Below are 23,496 nucleotides of genomic sequence, written 5' to 3' on the forward strand. Positions count from 1 at the left end.
CGTGTGGAAACAGAGGTGACACTCCACCCCATCCTGCCTTTTATAACGCGCAAGCGGCGCAAATGTCAAAGCCCGTTGGATTCAACCTTTAGGGGCTCCAGGAGGCAGCTGTGTCTCTCTCTCTGCAACAAGCGACTTGAGCCAACAGCGCGCCAGGCACAGATAGCACTGAAGAGTATTTAAACTCGCACCTCGCCAGCTGGGGCAGTATTTGAGACACATCGCTAACAGGTGAGAGCGGTGCTTTTGTTCTTAAAAACGCAACAGGTTCTCGGAAATTTTAGAAGCGTTTATAATTTAGAAAATTTAGAAGAACTTTAATAAGAACTCATTCCGAGACCCAAACTTCATGCTTTGTGAGTGTGTGTGTGTGTGTGTGTCTTTGCCTTTTAACACACTCCGACTTTTTTCGAGCAAACGTTAAAAGAAAGGTCTTAATACCGGATCGTGTTCGAAGGCAGGCCATGAAATGCTAATTATATTTGATATAAACCTGGTTATTTTCTTCCTCGCTGTTGTTTGTGGGCGCATGAGAGTTTGGTTGCTGTTCCCACTGCTATTCACCGCCGTGCCAATCTTAACGTGAATTCGCTCTGAGCTTCAGACACACAATTCTCATCGTTTTTCCTTTGGATTTTTTCCCCCCTTTACAATCCGAGATTATTTTCTTCCTTGAAGATAGACGCAACAAAAAGATGCTGGTGTAACTCAGCGGGGCAAGGCAGCATCTCTGGAGGGAAGAAGGAATGGGCGACGTTTTGGGCCGAGACCCTGAAAAATCAGCCCGTTCCTTCTCTCCAGAGATGCTGCCTGTCCCCCGCTGAGTTACTCCAACACTTCGGTGTAAACTAGTACCAGCGGTTCCTTATGTTACTGTTTGTTTTTTCTTTGCTGCCTCGTCTGGTTTACTGACCCTTGTCCGTCCTTTCGTTTTTCAGTTGCAGAGAGGGAGAGCGAGTGCTTTGACTCTCGCCAGCGCCGAGCCCGACGACCCCCTCCTCCCCCCCTCGCCCACCCCAGACGATGCCTGTACTGACCACGCCAGAAATCGCCACCAAGTTCAAGGAGAATTGGATGATGCTGCACCCAGAGGATCAGGAGAACGTGAACGGCGCCGTCAACTTGGACGACAGCCTGACCAGCCTGCAGTGGCTCCAGGACTTCTCCATCCTCAACGCGAACCTGGAGAAGCCCCCCGCCGCCGCCGCCCACCTCCACCACCACCACCACCTCCTACAGCACCACCACCACCTCCTCAAGCAGCAGTTCCCCGGCTCGGATGGCCCCGCTTCGCCACCGGCCGGGGACACGGCAGCCACCGGCATGCCCTTCACCCTGGGCAACCCCATCTCCGCGGCCACCGGAGCCAAGACTTTCATCCAGACCCACGCTCCTTCCCAGAGCCCGGTGGAGGACGTGGATTACAAGAGCAACCCGCATGTGAAACCGCCTTACTCCTACGCCACCCTCATCTGTATGGCCATGCAGGCCAGCAAGAAGAGTAAGATCACTTTGTCAGCCATTTACAACTGGATCACCGACAATTTCTGCTACTACCGCCACGCAGACCCTAGCTGGCAGGTAAGCGAGACCTCCATCGGTCCCAATCCATCCACATCAACCTTCGATAATAGGTACCGCTCGACATAAAGATCACACGTCTAGATTAATACCCGTGCAGAACAACTCGTACCTTTTGATAAGATCTCGGTGCATAGATTCCAGTTGGGGGAAAAAAACAAAGCGCTGGAGGACACAGAGTGCTGGAGTAACTCACCGGGGCAGGCAGCATCTCTGGAGAGCCTGGATAGGCGACGTTTCGGTCTCCAAAACGCACAGTTTTGGTCTCCAAATCTGAGGAAAGTCATTCTTGCCATAGAGGGGGTACAGAGAAGGTTCGCCAGACTGATTCCTGGGATGTCAGGACTTTCATATCAAGAAAGACTGGATAGACTCGGCTTGTACTCGCTAGAATTTAGAAAATTGAGGGGGGATCTAATAGAAACTTACAAAATTCTTAAGGGGTTGGACAGACTAGATTGTTCCCGATGTTGGGGAAGTCCAGGACAAGGGGTCACAGTTTAAGGATAAAGGGGAAATCTTTTAGGACCGAGATGAGAAAAACATTTTTCACACAGAGAGTGGCGAATCTCTGGAATTCTCTGCTACAGAAGGTAGTTGAGGCCAGTTTATTGGTTATATTTAAGAGTGAGTTAGATGTGGCCCTTGTGGCTAAAGGGGATCAGGGGGTATGGAGAGAAGGCAGGTACAGGATACTGAGTTGGATGACCAGCCATGATCGTATCGAATGGCGGTGCAGGGCCGAATGGCCTACTCCTGCACCTATTTTCTATGTCTCTATGTTTCGGGTCGAGACCCTTCTTCTGAAGGAGGGACTCAGTCTGAGACTTCACCCATCCACGTTCTCCAGAGATCGTCTTCAGAAGAAGGGTTCTCCAGAGATGCTGTCTGACCCGCTGAGTTCCTCCAGCACTTTGTTTCTGACTCGAATTTCCAGCGCCTGCAGTTCCCTTTGGCTCCTGCATGGATTCTAGCGTTTAAAAAAAGCCATTTCGTTCGCCGCCGCTGCAACAAGTGCTTTTATAAACATGGGTCTGTGGACAGCCCCAGAAGCTGATTAAGACCTCGCCAACCCCCCCCCCCCCCCCCCCCCCCCCCCCCCCTTTCAATCCACCTGAGCAGATTCAGACGCGACTAGATCCAGGCTACACAAAAATTGCTGGAGAAACTCAGCGGGTGCAGCAGTATCTATGGAGCGAAGGAGATAGGCAACGTTTCGGGCGGAAACCCTTCCTCAGACCCTTCATACCGAAACGTTGCCTATTTCCTTCGCTCCATAGATGCTGCTGCACCCGCTCAGTTTCTCCAGCAATTTTTGTGTACCTTCGATTTTCCAGCATTTGCAGATATTGTAGACCGGGCTCTGGGCTCTGGGCTCTGGGACACAACATTGCTGGGTCGGGCAGCATCTCTGGAGAAAAGGAATGGGTGATGTTTCGGGTCGGGACCCTTCTCCAGACTCAAAACCCCCGACCCAAAGACTCGAGCAGAAACGTCGCCCATTCCTTCTCCTCGGGGATGCTGCCTGACTGACCCGCTGAGTTAGTTACTCCAGCATTTTCCTATCCAACATCTTCGGTGTAAACCAGAAGTCTCCAGCCCCTTCCTATAGACGAGATGTTGTAATTGTTTAAAATATCAATAAAACAGTACTTTCGTTTTCGAAATTGTGAAGATCGGCGCGGTCATACAATATACACGGGTTGCAGTAGCATTTCCCTCCAGAGAGTTCTATCGTATCGCATCGTAGGAGCCGATGCATGGATTAGCCCAGTACTAGAACAGTTCCCAGCTGCATTATCACTGAGTCTGCTGAAGGGTCCCGACCCGAAACATCACACACCCATGCCACATCACTCAGAGATGCTGCCTGACCCGCTGAGTTACTCCAGCAGTCTGTGCCCTTCAGGGTAAACCAGTCGGCGAGTTACTCCAGCACTTTGTGTGTGTCTCTCTTTGGTGCAAACCAGCACCTGCAGTTCTTCGTTTCTACTCTGCATTCTTACATAAGTCCCAGGGGCAGAATTCGGCCCGTCAAGTCTACTCCGCCAATCAGTCGTGGCTGGTCTATCTGTCTCTCCCTCTCAACCCCATCTCCCCATAACCCTCCCAGACACCCTTTACTAACATTGACACCAAATGCTGGAGTAACTCGGCGAGACCCTTCTTCTCCAAGGATGCTGCCTGTCCCGCTGAGTTGCTCCAACACTTTGTGTCTATCCTCGGCATAAACCGGCATCTGCAGTTCCTTCCTGCACCCTTTACAAAACATTATTGTTTCATTTATAGCTGCATCAATTGTTAAGGCTCGAAAACAAACAGACTGCTTTAAACACAAACGTGAGCCTAGCTTTTAACGCGGCGACGTGTGTCGTGATTTACTGTTAGCGCTTTGTTGGACAGTTTTCGCGCTGCTTATTTTGACTGGCGGCGAATGGGAAGGAATCGCGTTTTAAACGCACACACACACACAAAAACCTGGCGGCCAGTTCTCAGGCAAGACAGAAGAAGAACAGTCTCTGAGTGCAATGAATGCCAAGACACCATGGCGGTAGTGTACACTGACACCTCGTCACCACAGCCGGTGGTCTAATGATGATGATGATACTTAGGTCACTTAGGTCATAAAGAATAGGAGGAGAATTAGGCCATTCGGCCCATCAAGTCTACTCCACCATTCAATCATGGCTGATCTATCTTTCCCTCCTCCTGTAGACTCCTGCCTTCTCCCCATAACCCCTGACACCCATATTAATCAAGAATCTATCTATCTATATCTGCCTTAAAAATATCCAGTCACTTGGCCTCCACAGCTTTCTGTGACAAAGAATTCCACAGATTCACCACCCTCTGACTAAAGAAATTTCCCCCAATCTCCTTCCTCAAGGAACGTCCCTTAATTCTGAGGGTATGACCTCTAGTCCTAGACTCTCCCACTAGTGGAAACTTCCTCTCCACATCCACCCTATCCAAGCCTTTCACTATTCTGTACGTTTCAATCAGGGTCCCCCCTCAATCTTCTAAACTCCAGCGAGTGCAGGCCCAGTGCCGACAAACGCTCATCATAGGTTAACCTACTCACTCCTGGGATCATTCTAGTAAACCTCCTCTGGACCCTCTCCAGAGCCAGCACATCTTTCCTCCGATATGGTGCCCAAAATTGCTCACAATTTGTACCTAGGGGTCCAGTGATGGCGTTGGCAAAGTTACAAAAAGTTCTCATCCTTTCTTAGCTTCCCCCTCCCCCCCCCCTTAGTTCTTGGCAACCCCCCCCCCCCCCCCCCCCCCCCCCCCCCCCCCCTCCCCCCCTTAGTTCTTGGCAACCCCCCCCCCCTCCCCCCTCCCCCCCACGCCTTGTCCGTCCTCCCCCCACCTCGACCCGATCATAGCCTGACTCCGACCTCACAGTTTGGAATATCCTGCACTATATCCAAAAGGACACAAAGTGCTGGAGTAACTCAGCAGGTCGTGTTGCATCTCTGGAGGACATCTCGACTGAAACATCGCCTGTCCATGTTCATCAGACACGCTGCCTGACCCGCTGAGTTACTCCAGCACTTTGTGTCCTTCTGTCTATCAACCAGCATCGGCAGGTTTTCTTATGTTTTGAATATAATATCCCACTGATTACAAAATGTAAGAGAAGCTTCATTCCTTTGGTCATCAGGAGACTGACACATCTCTGCAAACTAAGACCAGACTGGATAGACTTAGTTTATACTCTCTAGAATTTAGGAGACTGAGAGGGGATCTTATAGAAACTTACAAAATTCTTAAGGGGTTGGACAGGCTAGATGCAGGAAGATTGCTCCCGATGTTGGGGAAGTCCAGGACAAGGGGTCACAGCTTAAGGATAAGGGGGAAATCCTTTAAAACTGAGATGAGAAGAACTTTTTTCACACAGAGAGTGGTGAATCTCTGGAACTCTCTGCCACAGAGGGTAGTCGAGGCCAGTTCATTGGCTATATTTAAGAGGGAATTAGATGTGGCCCTTGTGGCTAAGGGGATCAGAGGGTATGGAGAGAAGGCAGGTACGGGATACTGAGTTGGATGATCAGCCATGATCATATTGTATGGCGGTGCAGGCTCGAAGGGCCGAATGGCCTACTCCTGCACCTAATTTCTATGTTTCTATGTTTCTATGGTTAATGACCAGCAATTAGATGGTTACTAATTAGTTTGATGAGAACAATATTTGGCAACAGAATTTTATCTCTACTAGAAAAATCATCGATGACGCCATCAGTAGGAAGCATTCAGTGATAGACACACACAAAGTGCTGGAGTAACTCAGCGGGTCAGGTAGCATCTCTGGAGAAAAAGGATGGATGAGGTTTCGGGTCTGAAGAAAGGTCCTGGCCCGAAACGTCACCCATCCTTTTTCTCCAGAGATGCTGCCTGTCGCACTGACTTACTCCAGCATGTTGTGTCTCTGTCTTTGGTAAAAGTGTCATATAGGGTGGAAACAGGCCCATTGGCCCAACTTGCACACACCGACCAACATGTCCCATCTACACTAGTCCCACCTGCCTGCGTTTGGCCCATATCCCTCTAAACCCGTTCTATCTACAGCATCTGCAGTTCTTTGTTTTTTAGCATTCAATGATAAAACGGTTTCAGAATTTAGATGAGTTTCCTTCATCCAAGATTGGTTAGGATGTAGAACTTGCTACTACAGCAAGGAGGAGAGTGGATGAAGAGCACTAACTGAAGTAACCAAGCGTGATGGACAAAGGAGTAGGCAAGGGATGACATTACTCAGGAGGAAGCCTCCCAGCCTCAATGTCCTTCAGGAGAACCATTCCACGGAATTTCTTCTTATTCCAGCCTTCTTCCCCTTACAATTCTATTTCTCTTCAAATTTAAAAAAACAAAAACTTCTTTGAATCTTAAGCCAGAGGTGAATTTGTGGAATTCATTGCCATAGAAGACGGTGGGGGCCAAGTCATCGAATATGTTATAAAGCAGAGATTAGTAGGTTCTTGTTTAGCAAGGGCTTTATAAGCTCATAAATTCATAAACATGTTATAGGTGCAGAATTAGGCCGTTCGGCCCATCAAGTCTAATCTGGCATTCAAATTATGGCTGATCTATATTTCCTTCTCGTCCCCATTCTCCTGTCTTCTCCCCATTCAAAGGTTACGGGTAAAAGGCAGGAGAATGGGGTTGAGAGGGAAAAATAGATCGGCCATGATTGAATGGCAGAACATTCTCGTAAGGCCAAATGGCCAAATTCTACTCCTATGTCTGTGAACTTGTAATCTGCTCTCAATGTCCTTTTTGGTGGTATATTCCAAATCACAATTGATTGCTTTTTGTTTCCCTAATGTCACATGTTTATCTGCCAGACTGTGCACTCTGGTTGTCAACTTTGCTACCAAGTAAAACTCACATTATTTACTCTGTTAGTAAATGATGAGAACGGATGATTTTGAATGGAGGTATTAGCTCCACCCTTCACCTTTTCTACCCATAGGTAGGAGAACCCCCATTCAAGGCCCTTCATCCCTGGTCTTGCATTAATTATTCTCAACTGCACCTTCTCCAAGATTTTGCCATCTGTGGATCACGATCCACAATTGGCCATGACATTCCAACCGGGGCCAAACATGTATCTGTACTCGCTGTTGTAACTTGCACTCCTGTTTGGCAGGCAAAAGATTCTGGCTACCTTTCCAAATAATCTTCTTACCCTGACTTGCTGCTTTCAGTTATTTGAACATACAGTACACACCCTGGAACACCTTTCCCATGCAACCCCCTCTTAAAAGTGTGCCCTTTAGTTTGCATTGCCTAATTTCCACCTAACATGAATCACTTTATACTTATCTATCACATTTCATATCCCATGGGTGTAGGTTTTAACAATTCTGTACTGCTTTACCCCATCTCGCCTGCATTGAATTTATGGTGTGTGTACCAGGTCCAAGTCATCAATGTGGACATTTAGCGATACATTTAGGAAACTGGCCAGATTTAGGGTCAGTTTCTCCCCTGCTGTTATCAGGCAACTGAACCGTCCTCTCACCAGCAAGAGTGCGGTCCTGACCTCCCATCTATCTCATTGGGGACCTTTGAACTATCTTTAATCTGCCGATCGGCCTTTATCTTGCACTAAATCTTGTACCCTTTATCTTTCTGTACGTTGTGAACGGCTTGATTGAAATTGTGTATAATCTATTATTTGACTGGATAGAAGAAACAGAAGCTTTTCACTGTACCTTGGTACACATGACAATAAATGTAACTACATCACAAAGACTATGAGCATGATCCCAACATGACTCCACTGCACAATTCTCTTCTGCCTGAGAACTAACTGTAGACATTCTCCTTTCATCCGTCCCTTAACTAACTTTGTTTTAATAATATCTCTGCGGGTTTATCCCTTGGGGGATCTTATGGACTTTATCCAATGTTTTTGGAATGTTGACGCATACTGTGTCAACCACATCATTATCATCTTTGGCTTATTTAGTCAAAGTATTGTCAAAACTGGGAATGAAAACGCAGTTGTGCAGTGGTAGAGTTGCTGCCTCACAGCGCCAGAGACCCGGGTTTGATCCTGACTACGTGTGCTGTCTCTACGGAGTTTGTATGTCAAGTCAAGTCAAGTTTATTTGTCACATACACATACGAGATGTGCAGTGACTCCCTGTGACCGCATGCTCTGTTTCCTCCTACATACCACAAAGCTACTGCAAATTGCCCTTGGTGTGTAGGATGCTAACATAGAACTAGTGTATGGGTGATCCATGGTCAGCGTGGTCTCGGGGGGGGAGGGGGTGGGGGGGCTGTTTACTGTCATATCTCTAAAACTAAAACCAAAAAGGATATGGTGATGGGGTTGAGGTGAATAGAGGCGGTAAGAGGTTTGTGTGGAGCATAAATACTGAAGAAGGGTCTTGACCCGAAACGTCACCCATTCCTTCTCTCCAGAGTTGCTGCCTGTCCCACTGAGTTGCTTCACCACTCTGACTCTATCATCAGCATTGAAAAGTTGACCTGAGTTGTTATAGTTTGTCTTGTATATTCTAGATAATACTCGTGACTTTTCATGCTAAAACTGCCTTTGGTCAAATTCGGTCTTTGCTCCTGCAACCAGTTGTAATCTTGCTGTATATTCCATTTACAAATACATTTTACATATCTTTAGATAGTTCAGATTAATCCCCCCCCCCCCCCCCCCCCCCCCCCCCCCCCCCCCCCACGGCTCCCCCCCTCTCCAAACTTGTTGAGTTGGTCATGTTGTTTCTGAGTTGTCAAATATCTAATAATGACTGGACAAACATCAGATAAATATCATAGTTCAAGTGTGTCGGCAGATCAGTATCTACTGGCATGAGCTGTAATGGTGTTTGCGTGGAATGAAAATCACATGACCATCTCAATTAGCACAGTATCTAGGAGTTAACAACAGATGTAAATAGTGATGAAAACTGTAAGCTAATCACGCTATTCTAACACGTGGGTATTAACTTTTCATGATTCCGTCCTGCCATACTTAATTATATTTTCTAACACTCTCCAGTCACACAATGGTAACTGAGACCATGGTATGTAACATAATATGGAAGAGGATGCTTCTTATACACTGTGGAAGGCTGCTCACTCTTAGAACGAACTTGCAGTTGATGGTCGTTTGAGGTGAAGGATAAACAAAACGATTAACGCTTCAAATTATTAATTTCTTTCTTTCCCCTCCAGAATATAACATGTCTCTTTTAATTCTGATCGGATCTTCTCATGGCACTTAGGACTCTTGCAACTAAAGGGCCATTCTCCAGCATAATGCCCCTTTCCCACTTTGGAAACCTGAACGGAAACCTCTGGAGACTTTGCGCCCCACCCAAGGTTTCCGTGCGGTTCCCGGAGGTTGCAGGTGGTTGCCAGAGGTTGCAGGTAGTGGAAGCAGGTAGGGAGACTGACAAAAACCTCCGGGAACCGCACGGAAACCTTGGGTGGGGCGCAAAGTCTCCAGAGGTTTCCGTTCAGGTTTCCTAAGTGGGACAGGGGCTTAACCCTTTAGCTGGCCATTTAAAAAAAAACTTTTCCAAATTATTGATTAGTACGGGTGTCGGGTTATGGGGAGAAGGCAGGAGAATGGGGTTAAGAGGGAAAGATCAATCAGCCATGATTGAATGACGGAATAGACTTGATGGGCTGAATGGCCTAATTCTGCTCCTATCCTATGTGCACATGAACTGATGAACAAAGAATGCTTCCCAGCTTCTGATAATCCAAATTAGGAAGGAACTTCCAGCCAGGAGAATTCCGCCATCTTTAGATACAATTACAAGCAGAAAAAAACAAGGCTTAAATAAGCTTCAACCTAAAGATGTTAATCTTAAATCTTAACTCTATCACTTCATAATGTTTGGACTCAAGAGTTTTTTGTTACTAAATGTAGCAGTTTGAATTTGACACAGTGAGTAGAGTCGTACAGCATGGAAACAGGCCCTTCGGCCCAACTTGCCCACACCAACCAAGATGCCCCATATCTACACTAGTCCTACCTGCCCACATTTGGCCCAGATCCCTCTAAACCTTTCATACCCATGTACATGTCCAAATTTCTTATATTGATTTATGTAATAATTTTATTCAAATATTTTTTAATGATTTATGTAATATTTTACGCTGATTCTTAATTGCGAGGCCCTATTTCTTTAACCAAGGGCTGGCTTCTATGAAATGGGAAAAAAAGACTGAAAATGCCAGTAGGATTCAACAATTTTTTAAATTTCTGATTTCAGTAGCACTGCTCACCTGCTGACTGATGGCTAGATCTATCGACAAAAAGCTGGAGTAACTCAGCGGGTCAGGCAGCATCTCTGGAGGAAAGGAATAGGTGATGTTTTTGTGTCTGAACCCTTCTTCGGGCTGAAAGACAGAGAAGGCCAGAACAAAGCAGGACAGGCAACAGATGACCTCAGGAAGGGTGGAGTCCACAACCCTAACTGATGCCCAGTTTGGTTTTGTGCAGAAACACTTGGCTCAGACCTCATCGCTGCCTTGGTCCAAACATGCGACAAAGAGCTGAATTCAAGGAGGGGAGAAGGGAATGCATGTCTTGGATATCAAGCCAGCATTTGCCTGAGTGTGACATCAAGCAATCCTGGTAATACTAAAATGTAATGGAAGTCAAGGGAAACAAGTCATGCACAGTAGCGCAGCCGGAGTGTTGCTGCCTGACAGCGCTAGGGACCCGGGTTCGATCCTGTCTACGGGAGCTGTCTGTACAGAGTATGTACCTTCTCCCCATGACCTGCGTGGGTTTTCTCCGGGTTCTCGGATTACCTCCCACACTCGGAAGACGCACTGGTTTGTAGGTTAATCGGCTTGGTATCATTGTGAATTGTCCCTAGTGTGTAGGATAGTGCTGGTGTGCAGGAATCGCTGGTAGGCGGGGACACAGTGGGCCGAAGGGCCTGTTTTCACGCTGTATCTGTAAACTAAAAAAACAAAACTAGACCGGATTTATACATCTTCTGAAGGGAAGTTATCGCGGTTATTGGAGATTAAGTATCTCAGTTCCAGGAACTCCTCAGAGCCACGTCCTTGGCCTAACTAACTTCTTCAATGACCTCCCTTCAATCAAGAGAAGGTGGGGGTATGGGCTGATGAATGCACAATATTACATTCTATTCACAACACATCAGATCAGTCTGAAGTCGGGTCTTGACCTGAAACTTCACCCGTCCCTTCTCTCCAGAGATGCTGCCTGTCCCACTGAGTTACTCCAGCATTTTGTGTCTTTCTTCGATTTAAACCAGCATCTGCAGTTCCTTCCCAGGCAACAGGTAATGAACCCCTGTATTCCCTCTCGGACCATCCCTCCCCCACACAAGTCGCACCAGCTTCTCGTTCTCACCTAGCAAACAGCTAACAATGGCCTGTTTCCTTTACCATGGTTGCTTATTTGCATTTCTTTCATTGATTTGTTCTCTATCCCTCTACATCACCATCTATAATCTCTCATTTCCCTTTGCCCTGACTCTAGTCTGAGGAAGGGTCTTGACCCAATACGTCACCCATTCCTTCTCTCCAGAGATGCCGCCTGGCCCGGTGAGTTGCTCCAGCATTGTGTGTCTAACATCAGGAAATGACGCAACTGGGCGACTTTCAAGCATAGGGCGAATAACCTTCACACTGTCTAAATGCCATAAAATTACCCACTGCAACAACAAGAAAAACGGAAAATACTGCAAACACTCAGCACGTCGGGCAGCATCTGTGGGTAGATGCACAACTAACATTTCAGGCCATGGAGCCTTCATCAGAACTGAGAAAGAGCCATCGTAGCTGACACTGCCCTGCTCTTCACAATGTCATTCCCCCTCCAGATTCCTTGGGAGATTTATTTTTGTTTAGTTTATAAGATACAGCGCAGAAACAGGCCCTTCGGCCCACCGGGTCCGCGCCAATCAGCGACCCCCGCACAGTTACATTGTCCCCCACACACACTCGGGACCATTTTTACATTGACAAAGCCAATTTACCTACATACCTGCACTTCTTTGGAGTGTGGGAGGAAACCGAACAAAGATCTCGGAGAAAACCCACGCAGGTCAAGGGGAGAACGTACAAACTCCGTACACCCATGGTCGGGATCGAACCCGGGTCTCCGGCGATGTAAGGCAGCAACCCTACCGCTGCGCCACCGTGCCGCCCATTAACAGATGACCCATTACTTGCAGTGAGTGAACGGTGATGTGTCAATAATGTTCGGAAGATGGTGATCGAATACATTGAGCAGACCAATAAAATTGTCATTATAGTCGGACAAACACACCAATCATGGGAAAATTAGGGAATAAACTTTGAACAAAACATGTACTTCAGACATATTAATCATCTAATTTGCATGAATAATATTAGGATTAAATTACTATTGTTCTTTTGCAAATTAATCTATATTTAAGATAAACGATTTTGAAATTCATTCCTTAACATTTGTAAAATTACACACGATCTATCAGGATGATCTGAATTATATATATATATATATATACACATACGTATATTTATATTTGTGTGTGTGTGTATTAGATGATTAATATGTCTGAATTACAACTTAAAGGTTTCGTTCAAAGCTTATTCCCTAATTTTCCCATAATTGTGGTGTTTATTTGACTTTAACGACAATTTTATTGGCCTGCTCAATGTATTAGAACGTCATATATATATATTTATAATATATATATACACGTGTGTGTGATAGAGATATATATTTTACATAGAAATATGAAAAGATTGCCAAATCAAAGGAAACTGTCTACTGTCCTATTTTACTCATTTAAAGTTCTATGCAAGAAATTTATTCACTTACAAAAAAATTGTACTGCTCTTTGGCCTTGCTGCCATGAAGTTATTCTTCCTTTATTATCTAACTCCATTTATCTATTCTTCCATTCCTTTTTCATTGATATATTTATCTTCCTTTTAGATATACTTTGCCTACTCATCTTAACTTCTCTTTCTGGTAACTGATTGCACAATCTCACTATCTGGAAACATGCATCCCCAACTGCATTTATTTTATTATACACAAAATTGCTGGAGAAACTCAGCGGGAGCAGCAGCATCTATGGAGCGAAGAAAATAGGCAACGTTTCGGGCCAAAACCCTTCTTCAGACTGATGGGGGGTGGGGGGGGAGAAGGAAGGAAAAAGAGGATGAGGAGGAGCCCGAGGGCGGGGGGATGGGAGGAGACAGCTCGAGGGTTAAGGAAGGGGAGGAGACAGCAAGGGCTAGCAAAATTGGGAGAATTCAACATTCATGCCATCAGGATGCAAGCTGCCCAGGCGGAATATGAGGTACTGTTCCTCCAATTTACGGTGTTGCTCACTCTGGCAATGGAGGAGACCCAGGACAGGGTCTTTTATTTATTTTTTATTATAGTTTAGTTTAGTTTGGTGTCACATGCATCGAGGTTACATCAAAGAGCTTTTTTGTTGATTGCTATCCAGTCAGTGGGAAGACTATACATGATTACAATCAAGTTGACCACAGTGTACAGATACAGGATAAAGGGAATAACGCTTGGTGCAAGGTAAAATCAATAGACAACAGGTGCAGGAGTAGGCCATTCGGCCCTTCGAGCCAGCACCGCCATTCAATGTGATCATGGCTGATCATCCACAATCAGTACCCCGTTCCTGCCTTCTCTCCATATCCCTGAATTCCACTATCCCTAAGATCTCTAAATAGACAATAGACAATAGTCTAAAAAACTCAGATTAAAGAACAGTCCGAGAATCTCCAATGAGGTCGATGGCAGGTCAGTTGGGGATGGGATGGTTTTGATTTTGTGGGGAATTACAGGGGGAAAGTGAACCCACTTTATATCTCTCTTCGATTGGTTCTCCCAAATAGAAACATCTTTTTTCTGTTTGCTGTTGCTAATTCGTAGATCATTGTGAAGAAACTTGGGAATTATTTCGGAAAGGAGTCTTTTGCAGTCCAATTTCCCTCATTCTTTTTTCCACAGTATACCACCCGGTCCTTCTACAACCAATGTAACATTTATTCAATAAGGAATACAGTTTAAACATAAGTATGTTAAAATAAAAATTAATTTTGCAAAACATTTTTTGAAATTAATAGATGGGGTGGAACAGTGGTGCAGCAGTAGAGTTGCTGCCTCACAGCTCCAGAGACCCGGGTTCAAACCTGACCACAGGTACTGTCTGTACAGAGTTTGTACCTGTGACCGTGTGGGTTTTCTCTGGGTACTCCGGTTTCCTCCCACACCCCAACGCGCACAGGTTTGTAGGTTATTTGGCTTCAGTATGAATTGTAAGTTGTCCATAGTTTTGTAGGATAGTGCTGGCTGATCACTGCTTGACGCAGACTCAGTGGGCTGAAGGACCTGCTTCCACACTATACCTAAAGACCAGTGATGGTAAAAAATCTGGAGCATTACACTAGAGGAGGTGGTAGAAGAGAAAATAATGGCGGATTTTATAAACTACTCAGGCGTCCAGAATGTAGACTCAAGGAACTGCAGATGCTGGGTTACCAAAAAAGACACAAAGTGCTGGAGTAACTCAGCAGTCGGGCAGCGTCTCTGAGAGCAGACAGATCATGTTGCTTGAACCACTGAGTTACTTCAGCACTTTGTGTCTTTTCAAGAGTCAAGAATGTTTAATTGCCATAGATATCAACAATGGAACAATGAAATTCATATTTACACAACAGGTCGGTAACACAAAACACATATGCAATATACAATAAACAAGATTCAATAAACTAATAACCTCAATACTCAATTCAATTCATTTAAATCTAGTGCAAAACAATACCCCATGTCCTTAGTTCGACCAAAAACAGTCCACAGTTTGCAGGTTAGTGTTGTGTAGCGTCCAAGAGCCTGATGGTTGTTGGGAAGAAGCTATTCTTGAACCTGGTGCTAATTGTTTTCAGACCTCCTTCCTGTGAAATAAAAGCATAGATAGGTTGGTGCGGGCCATCGATGAAGCCGACTCCCTCTTTGAGGCAGCTCCTCCTGTCGATCCCTTCGATGGTGGGGAAGTCAGGACGTGTGATGGACCGGGCAGTGTCTACCCCTCTTTGTAATCTCCGTCATTCCTAGGCATTCGAGTTGCCGGACAGTTGCCATGATGCGGGCAGTCAGTGTGCTCTCTGCACAAGCCCATGAGAATATTCATCAACCTAACTGTTTGTCCTGGTTCTCCTAAAACGTCTAAGAAAGTAAAGGCATGGTTGGGCTTGCTTCATGTTTGCATCAATGCGCTGAATTTGTTCCGATTATCAAAGTGTGTACAAGATTTCAGAATTGTAGGAAGACTTTTTTTTTAAGGGATAGACTGGATAGCCTGTGGATTCTACCTTCTCCAAAATATTGGTATATCTGTTATTATGTCCTACATATTTCCTTACTCTCAAGAATGTCACATCAAGCCTGTTGATATGAGTAGATCTCATATGGGGAGAGCATGTGTTTCTGAGGTACTCTCTCATAGTTTTAGCATCAATATATTTCTCCGTGTTGAAGAATGCCTCAGTAAAAGGTGCTAAAGGAATCCATTAAAGGGAATCGATATGCGTTTAAAGAAGAAATCGTGCTTGACTTTGACATCTATACTACTTTTCATTTTAATGAGAAAAAGGAAACCATTTTAGAAAGTTGACAGGAGAAAAAAAACGAGAATGATCCAAACTTCATGAATGTATTGAAGATGGACACAAAGTGCTGGAGTAACTCAGGGGGTCGGGCTGCATCTCTGGAGATAAAGGATGGGTGACGTTTCGGGTCGGGACCCTTCTTCAGACTCAAAACCCAGCCCAAAGGCTTGTGCAGAAACGTCACCCAACGATCTCCTGAGATGTTGCCTGACCTGCTGAGTGACTCCAGCACTTTGTGTCTATCTTTGGTATAAACCAGTGTCTGTTTTTCCTTTCTACACACTTTATGATTGAGTTGATGAAGCAGTGATGATCACCAGCTGCACAACTCACTGGCCTGGTTATGTCCAACACAGCGGCTGATTAACTGGGAAGGTTTTAAGTCCTTACACTGAAGCTCGGCTACTGTGGTAGTGTTGTATGTTGAGAATCATCGTGACCAGAAGCAGCCACTTTGCCGGCCATTGGTACACTTCATCAGATTTCCCTGGGAATAATTCCCTTGGGAATGACCCGGGTATCCACCAGATTTGATGATCCTTGGTGATCTCACTGAAGCGTTCAAAATCCTTACAGGTTGTGACCGGGTAGATAAGGCTTGATGTTTAACTCACCCGGGGTTTCCAGAACCAGGGGTCTAAAGTGTCCAAATGTTTATATACAAAGGGGGCGGCACAGCAGTAGAGTTGCTGCCTTACCGAGCCAGAGATGCAGATCCGATCCTGACTACGGGTGTTGTCTGTACGGAGTTTGTACGTTCACCCAGACATGTTGATGAGTTGGTTAAATTGGCCTTGGTAACATTGTAAATTGTCCCTAGTGTGTAGGATACATGCACGGGGTGATCGCTGGTTGGCGTGGGCTCAATGGGCCAAAGGACCTAGGTCCATGCAGTATCTCTAAAGGGTCACAGGGTTATAATAAGGGGTCGAGCATTCAGCACAGGTAAGAAAAAGTTCTTTCTCCAGAGAGAGTTGAGTCTCAGGAGGGGAAAGAAAATTAGTTGCAGGAGAGGCCATTCGGCCCTTCGAGGCACCGCCATTCAATATGATCATGGCTGAGTATCCCGTTAAGTTAGGGCCACAGTAAGCATTTGTGGACCCTCTGTGGCTTACGGATTCACCACTCTATGAAAAAAAGTTTTTTATGTTTTAAAGGATTTCCCCCTTATCCTTAAGCTGTGACCCAATGGGACTTTAACGCAGGAACAAATTAGTCCAACCCCTTAAAATTTTGTCAGTTTCCTGGAGGTTGTGTAAAGATTTGTAGGTTTACGGAGACATGAGGGGCCAAATGGGGTTAATGGCCGACTCCCATCCAAATGGCCGACTCCCACCCTTGCTTCTCAGACTTTATTCAGAGCACGCTGTCCATTTCTCAGCCACATTGACTGATCTCCAACGGGAGAATATACCAGGCTCCAGGCTCCTTCTTCTTAAGGATAGCTGCCGGTAATCATGTCATTTAAGTGTAGGGCAGACGACCATACAGTCTGCAGAAGGATCTCGACCCAAAACAATAGCTTTTCTCCAGAGATGTTGCCTGACCACTGAGTTACTTCAGCAGTTTGTGTCCATCATCGGTTTAAACCAGCATCTGCAGTTCCTTCCTACACATCTCAGGGATCCTGTTTCTATCCAATAATCTGCCCACCAGGGAACCCCCTGGCTACAGGTCATCTGTTGCAGGCTGTGCTTTGTCTGCCATCCTGTTAACTCCCATTCTTTAGTCCCTGCTCCCCCCTGCAATCAGTCTGAAGGAGGGTCCCGCTCCTATCCATTTCCTCCAGAGATGCTGCTTGACCCGCTGAGTTACTCCAGAATTTTGAGATTATCTTCAGTGTGTCTCTCTTCATCTCGGATCTGCTAGCTGTAACCGCTTATCAAAAGTCCCTACATGTTAATATCTGTTACCTTTTATGACTCTCAATGTTTCCACCAGCAAGTTGGCGTTAATTAGCAAGATAAACATGCACGGAGCTAATGAGTACAACATCGCCTCGGTGCATCATAGTCACTCGATTCAGTTTTCAAGTCTTTAAACCAGAGAAGGGCCCAAACAAAACACCTCTCGCCCCAGGCTCCAGCACCAGCCCATGTGAGTTCATTCCCTTAATATCCACAAATGTAACATTCTCTGTCATAAACATTCTGTTCAGTGTTCTCCCCACAAACGTTAACCAGAGTTCATGTTCTGAAGACAGACACAAAGTGCTGGAGTAAATCAGTGGGTCAGGCAGCATCTCCGGAAAAATGAACAGGTGAAGTTTAGTTTAGTTTAGAGATACAGTGTGGATTACTTCCGTTGTACAAGTCCGCGCCGACCAGCGATGCCCCCCGTACACTAGTTCTATCCAACACACTAGGGACAATTTACGGCAAGCCAATTATTTTACAAACCTTCATGGCTTTGGAATGTGGCAGGAAACCAGAGCACCCGGAGAAAACCCACGCTTTCACGGGGAGAACATGGAAACTCCACACAGGCAGCCCCCGTAGTCAGGATCGAACCCGGGTCTCTGGCGCTGTATGGCAGCAACTCTACTGCTGCGCCACCGTGCCGCCTCTAAGTAACGTAGCAGAGGGCTAACATTAATTTAAAACAAAGCACAATGTAAAAGTATCAAACACCTATGATTTATTCTTCTCTTATATAAACAACATCAGAACATTAACTTTGATTCCCTTCCTCTGGTTTCGCAAGGTCAGCCTGAGATCCTTTGCTTTTCTCTGCTCCTTTAAGATGCCCATAGCTAGTCGAAGCTGGTCTTCAACACAGTCGAAGGAGGTCTTCAACATGTCATTTTTTCAAACTCTTCTAAACTCACCAATTAGGTCGACCAAGTGGGACAGCCCCTTTAGGCACTCAATAATTTAATTTCCAATTTGTGCAATATGACATAATGTGCGGTGTAATGCCTGGTCATTTAAATGTCATTATTATAATATTGGCATGTGACACTCTCCATGTCTTGCAACTGCATCTTTTGACTGGTGGCAGACCAACTTCCCTCTGGGATAGATAAACTTGTATCGTATTGTATGGAGGATTTCTGCGCCTATTGTGGTTAGCGTGATTGGAGTGTGGAGATCTTACGGAGATCACACATTCTTTTGTTTGGGGAGGAACTGCGGATGCTGGTTTATACTGATGATAGACACAAAATGCTGGAGTAACTCAGTGGGACAGGCAGCATCTCTGGAGAGAAGGAATGGGTGGTGTATGGAGGGTCTTTCTGAAGAAGGGCCTCGACCTGAAATGTCACCCATTCCCTCGCTCCAGAGATGCTGCCTGTCCCGCTGAGTTACTCCAGCATTTTGTGTCTATCTTTGGTTCACACAGTCTTATGTTGAGAAAAAAGTTAACAATGCACAGTTAGGGAAGTTAACTGCAAAGAGAAGCCAGACTGGTGCTTAAGAAGGAACTGCAGATGCTGGAAAATCGAAGGTAGACAAAAGTGCTGGAGAAACTCAGCGGGTGCAGCAGCATCCATGGAGCGAAGGAAGTCTGAGGAAGGGTTTCAACCCGAAACGTTGCCTATTTCCTTAGATGCTGCTGTACCCTCTGAGTTTCTCCAGCACTTTCGTCTACGCCAGAGTGGTGCAGTGTTAGAGTTGCTGTCTTACAGCGCCAGAGAACAGGGTTTGAACGTGACAATTGGTGTTCTCCCTGTGACAGTGTGGGTTTTCTCCGGGTGCTCCGGTTACCTCCCACATTCTAAAGACGTACACATTTGCAGGTTAATTGACTTTGGTATAATCGTCCCTTGTGTGTAGGTTAGTGCTCGTGTATGGGGATCGCTGGTTGGCGCGGACTCGGTGGACCAAACGGCCTGTTTCCGTGCTGTATCTTTCCAGAATATAAAACAAGATGTTGACGAAAATTTGTGCAATGGTTTAGTTTACTTCATTAAGAAACCAAGGAAAAGAAGTGTGTAGAAAGGAACAGTAGATTCTGGTTTATACTGAAGATAGACACAACGTGCTAGAGTAAGTGGGCTCTAGTGAGACCACACCTGGAGTATTGTGTGCAGTTTTGTTCTCCAAATTTGAGGAAGGACATTCTTGCTATTGAGGGACTGCAGCATAGGTCCACAAGGTTATTTCCCGGGATGGCGGGACTGTCATATATTGAAAGAATGGAGCGATTGGGGTTGTACACTCTGGAATTTAGAAGGATGAGAGGGCATCTTATTGAAACATAAGATTTTTAAGGGATTGGACATGCTAGATACAGGACAACATGTTCCCGATGTTGGGGGAGTCCAGAACCAGGGGCCACAGTTTAAGAATAAGTGGTAGGCCATGTAGAACGCAGATGAGGAAAAAGGTTTTCACCCAGAGTTGTGAATCTGTGGAATACTCTGTCTCAGAAGGCAGTGGAAGCCAATTCTCTTGATGCTTTCAAGAGAGATTTAGATAGAGCTCTTAAAGATAGTGGAGTCAGGGGATATGGGGAGAAGGCAGGAACGGGGTACTGATTGTGGATGATCAGCCATGATCACAGTAAATGGCGGTGTTGGCTCGAAGGGCCGAATGGCCTACTCCTGCACCTATTGTCTATTGTAACTCAGCAGGTTAAATAAACACATCAGAATAGAAGTGTTTACTTAACGGAAAACCGAAGCGATGAATATACGGGGATTGGAATATCGGGCTGGCGTGTAGATAACAGATTAGAACCACCTTCTGCATTTGGGATTGTGTTAAACAGGGACATAAAACACAACGATTAAGTGATACAAACCATGGACACTGTTAGAAAACTGTCCCCTACTGAATCTCATTCTGAAAGGAAGATTGTATCTATAAAGGTTAAAGCCAAGGAAGGGGGCTACTATTAATAGTGGAGTATTATGTTCACTGTTCTGGGAATCTGGGGCAAGGAGGTGCAACTTACAAATTATTCCCAGAAAATGGCACTACAAGGCAAGGAGGAATTTGTTCACACCGATTGGAACATGGAATGCTTTTTCAGTTTGGAGTTGTCGAAGCATTTATTAATGAAAAAATATTGAAGCATAGAAAGGTGCAAGGATATACTAGGTAGGATTGCTGTTGCTAAAAGATACTGATCCAGTTGACCTCATGAGTGCTTTAAATGTCTAACGTTAGCTTGGATTTAACAGAATATTTAAGATCAGATGATTCCTGCAAAGGTATGAAACAAAATACTGAAAATAAAAAAATTAAAAAAGTGTGTATAAAATCATGAGAGGAATAGATCGGGTAGTCAGTTGCACAGTCTCTTGCCCCGAGTTGGGGAATCACGAACCAGAGGACATAGGTTCAAGGTGAAGGGGAAAAATTTAATAGGAATCTGAGGGGCAACTTTTTCATACAAAGGGTGCTGGGTGAACGGAACAAGCTGCCAGAGGAGGTAGGTGAGGCTGGGACTATTGCACCATTTAAGAAATAATTAGACAGGTCCATGGATAAGATGGGTTTGGAGGGATAGGGACTAAATGCAGGCAGGTGGGGACTAGTGCAGTTGGTTGGTATGGGCATGTAGGGCTGAAGGGCCTGTTTCCAAGCTGTATGACTTAAGCATGACTAATGTACCTTTATTAATGCACATTGGGCATTGCTTTTTTAAACCCATTTTGAAATTGCTGTCGTTTCTTTCATACTTCTACGTTTTGCAAGTTTTGTGGCATTAATGTCTTCTCTTTTCTCCATCTCTTTGGTATTTGCAGAACTCCATTCGTCACAATCTTTCCTTGAATAAATGTTTCATGAAAGTGCCAAGGCAGAAAGATGAGCCTGGGAAAGGAGGGTTCTGGCAGATCGACCCGCAATACGCGGACATGTTTGTCAACGGCGTGTTTAAAAGGAGACGGATGCCCGCCACTCACTTCAGCACCCTGAAGCCGACCAAGCTGCCCCCTGTATCGGCAAGTGAAGCCTCGCTGAACCCAGCGACTCAGACCTTTCTGTCTTATTCTGGGCCCGAACACCCATCCACACGGTACCTGGAAAATACTCACGGCAACCCGATTTTCAACTCCCTTGACAGCCAGCGAACTGCAAGCAAACGCAAACAAGCCTTGCCAAAGCGGACCATGAAGATGGGCAGAACTTCTAAGTCCCCTCTGCTAGCTCACGATGAAAGAGAATCGGAGTCCCTCAAGGGAGACTTTGACTGGGCGTCAGTCTTTGACGACGTGTTTAACGTGAACGGGAGTAACTTTGAGGACCTAGACATCAACGCTGCGTTGAACTCTCTGGGGACAGAGCTGGACCTTACTGTCCAAGGAAGGCACATTAGCCCACAGTCCAAATGGTGCTCCATGGGCATGGACCAAGTTCTCGCGGAAACCACCAGCCAAACTTCGCAGTTTGAAGATTTTACTTTTTTCTCTGACCCTCAAAGACATCCGTGGGAGGAGATGAAAGAGGAGTTCCAAGTGACCCCTTTGAACGTAGATCAAGGCTTCAACTTCTATGAAGGATTCTTCAATGAGATACATCAATGGGAAAGAGGAGATACCTTTCTGTGACCAGACTAATATTGATCAATCTTGAACCATTTGCTACATTAGCATTAATGCCTTGATGATTGGATTTGTACAGCTTATATGAAGTTCCTTTATACTGTTGAAAAAAATTACCTGTTTGTTATTTTTTATTGTTCATAATTTTTACACTGGAATACCATTTAATAGAGATTCCTGTCATGGTTGAGAGAAAACAGTCTGAAATTCTTAATAGTTTTAAGATCGTACCCTCTGATCACAAACCAGATTGTACTACTAACAGGTGCACAGTGCTGCGACGTTTTGAAAGGATGTGTTGTCAAAGCTATTTGTCATTTCAGATTCTTTACCTTTTTTGTTTTGCAAAACCGAAAATTGCTGAATCGCACTTGACACTTTGGAAGGCCATGTTGCTGAACTGAACAGATGGAGCCAATAGTCAAGTCAAGCAAGCTTGCAGTAAACGGAACTGTGATAATACTACACACACACACAGTCAATTCGGAGGAAGCTAATCGTTTTCCCAAATGGTTTCTTTGAGCGTTTCACCACTATTCTTGCTACTTGATCCAATAATTCCACAACGACCAATATTGCACTTATAAAAAAAAAAAAAACCTTACTCCTCAAAAAGATGATCTCAATGGTACTGCATTTCAACTGATTTTCATTTTTTTAGAAGCTTGCTGGTGCAGTTTTTTATGCCATATGGACTTGAATTAGAAATACAGGGCTTAACTTGAGGTCATTTCAAGTTATTTTATTTTTTACTTTTCCTTGACTTGACTACTGAATGAATGTTAGATTTTGGTTCAATGACTTCGCTGAATGGACACAGAAACTTGTAGGATGCAAGGCATAGGTCCGACCATATATTTTTCCATACAGAAGTTATTTTACTCCGATGTACTAGTGTTATAAATGTAGTTCTGTGGAATTGATTTGGTGACTAACCTGAGTGGAAATTCTCAAGCGGAGAGAGGACATGGGTAACATTGGACGCAACTATATTTGGAACTGCCCTAAATCATGACAAACTTGAGGTGGAACTGATTGACACTAAAAAGGGCAAATGTCACTTGCTAAAGTGAAGCAAGCATCTTGAGCTGGATTATATATATATAAATATATATATATATATTAAATAAAACACGCAATCAATTCATCATGATTCTATGCAGAACTCCGTTCCTCATTGTGTTGGACCTGCTGCCTTAGCAATGAAGTAATGGAGGGTTCCCATCCTGTGACTTTTGCAACGAGCTGCTATGTATTCGGGAAGATGAATT

General features: G+C 45.1%; 1 protein-coding gene across 2 annotated transcripts; it reads left to right on the forward strand.

The window, feature by feature from the left end:
- foxj1b (forkhead box J1b) lies at positions 1-22,806 on the forward strand. Of its 2 annotated transcripts, XM_055651190.1 has the most exons (3): positions 1-231; positions 939-1,581; positions 21,428-22,806. In XM_055651190.1, the coding sequence occupies exons 2-3, from the start codon at positions 1,024-1,026 to the stop codon at positions 22,229-22,231; spliced, it is 1,362 nt and encodes a 453-aa protein (XP_055507165.1). In that variant the 5' UTR covers positions 1-231; positions 939-1,023; the 3' UTR covers positions 22,232-22,806. The 2 variants fall into 2 exon arrangements, with proteins under 2 accessions (XP_055507165.1, XP_055507166.1); XM_055651191.1 differs by lacking the exon at positions 1-231 and having other exon boundaries at positions 269-1,581.
- Positions 22,807-23,496: the final 690 nt, after the last annotated feature.

This window comes from Leucoraja erinacea, chromosome 20, assembly GCF_028641065.1.
Source record: "Leucoraja erinacea ecotype New England chromosome 20, Leri_hhj_1, whole genome shotgun sequence".
Taxonomy (NCBI): Eukaryota; Metazoa; Chordata; class Chondrichthyes; order Rajiformes; family Rajidae; genus Leucoraja; species Leucoraja erinaceus.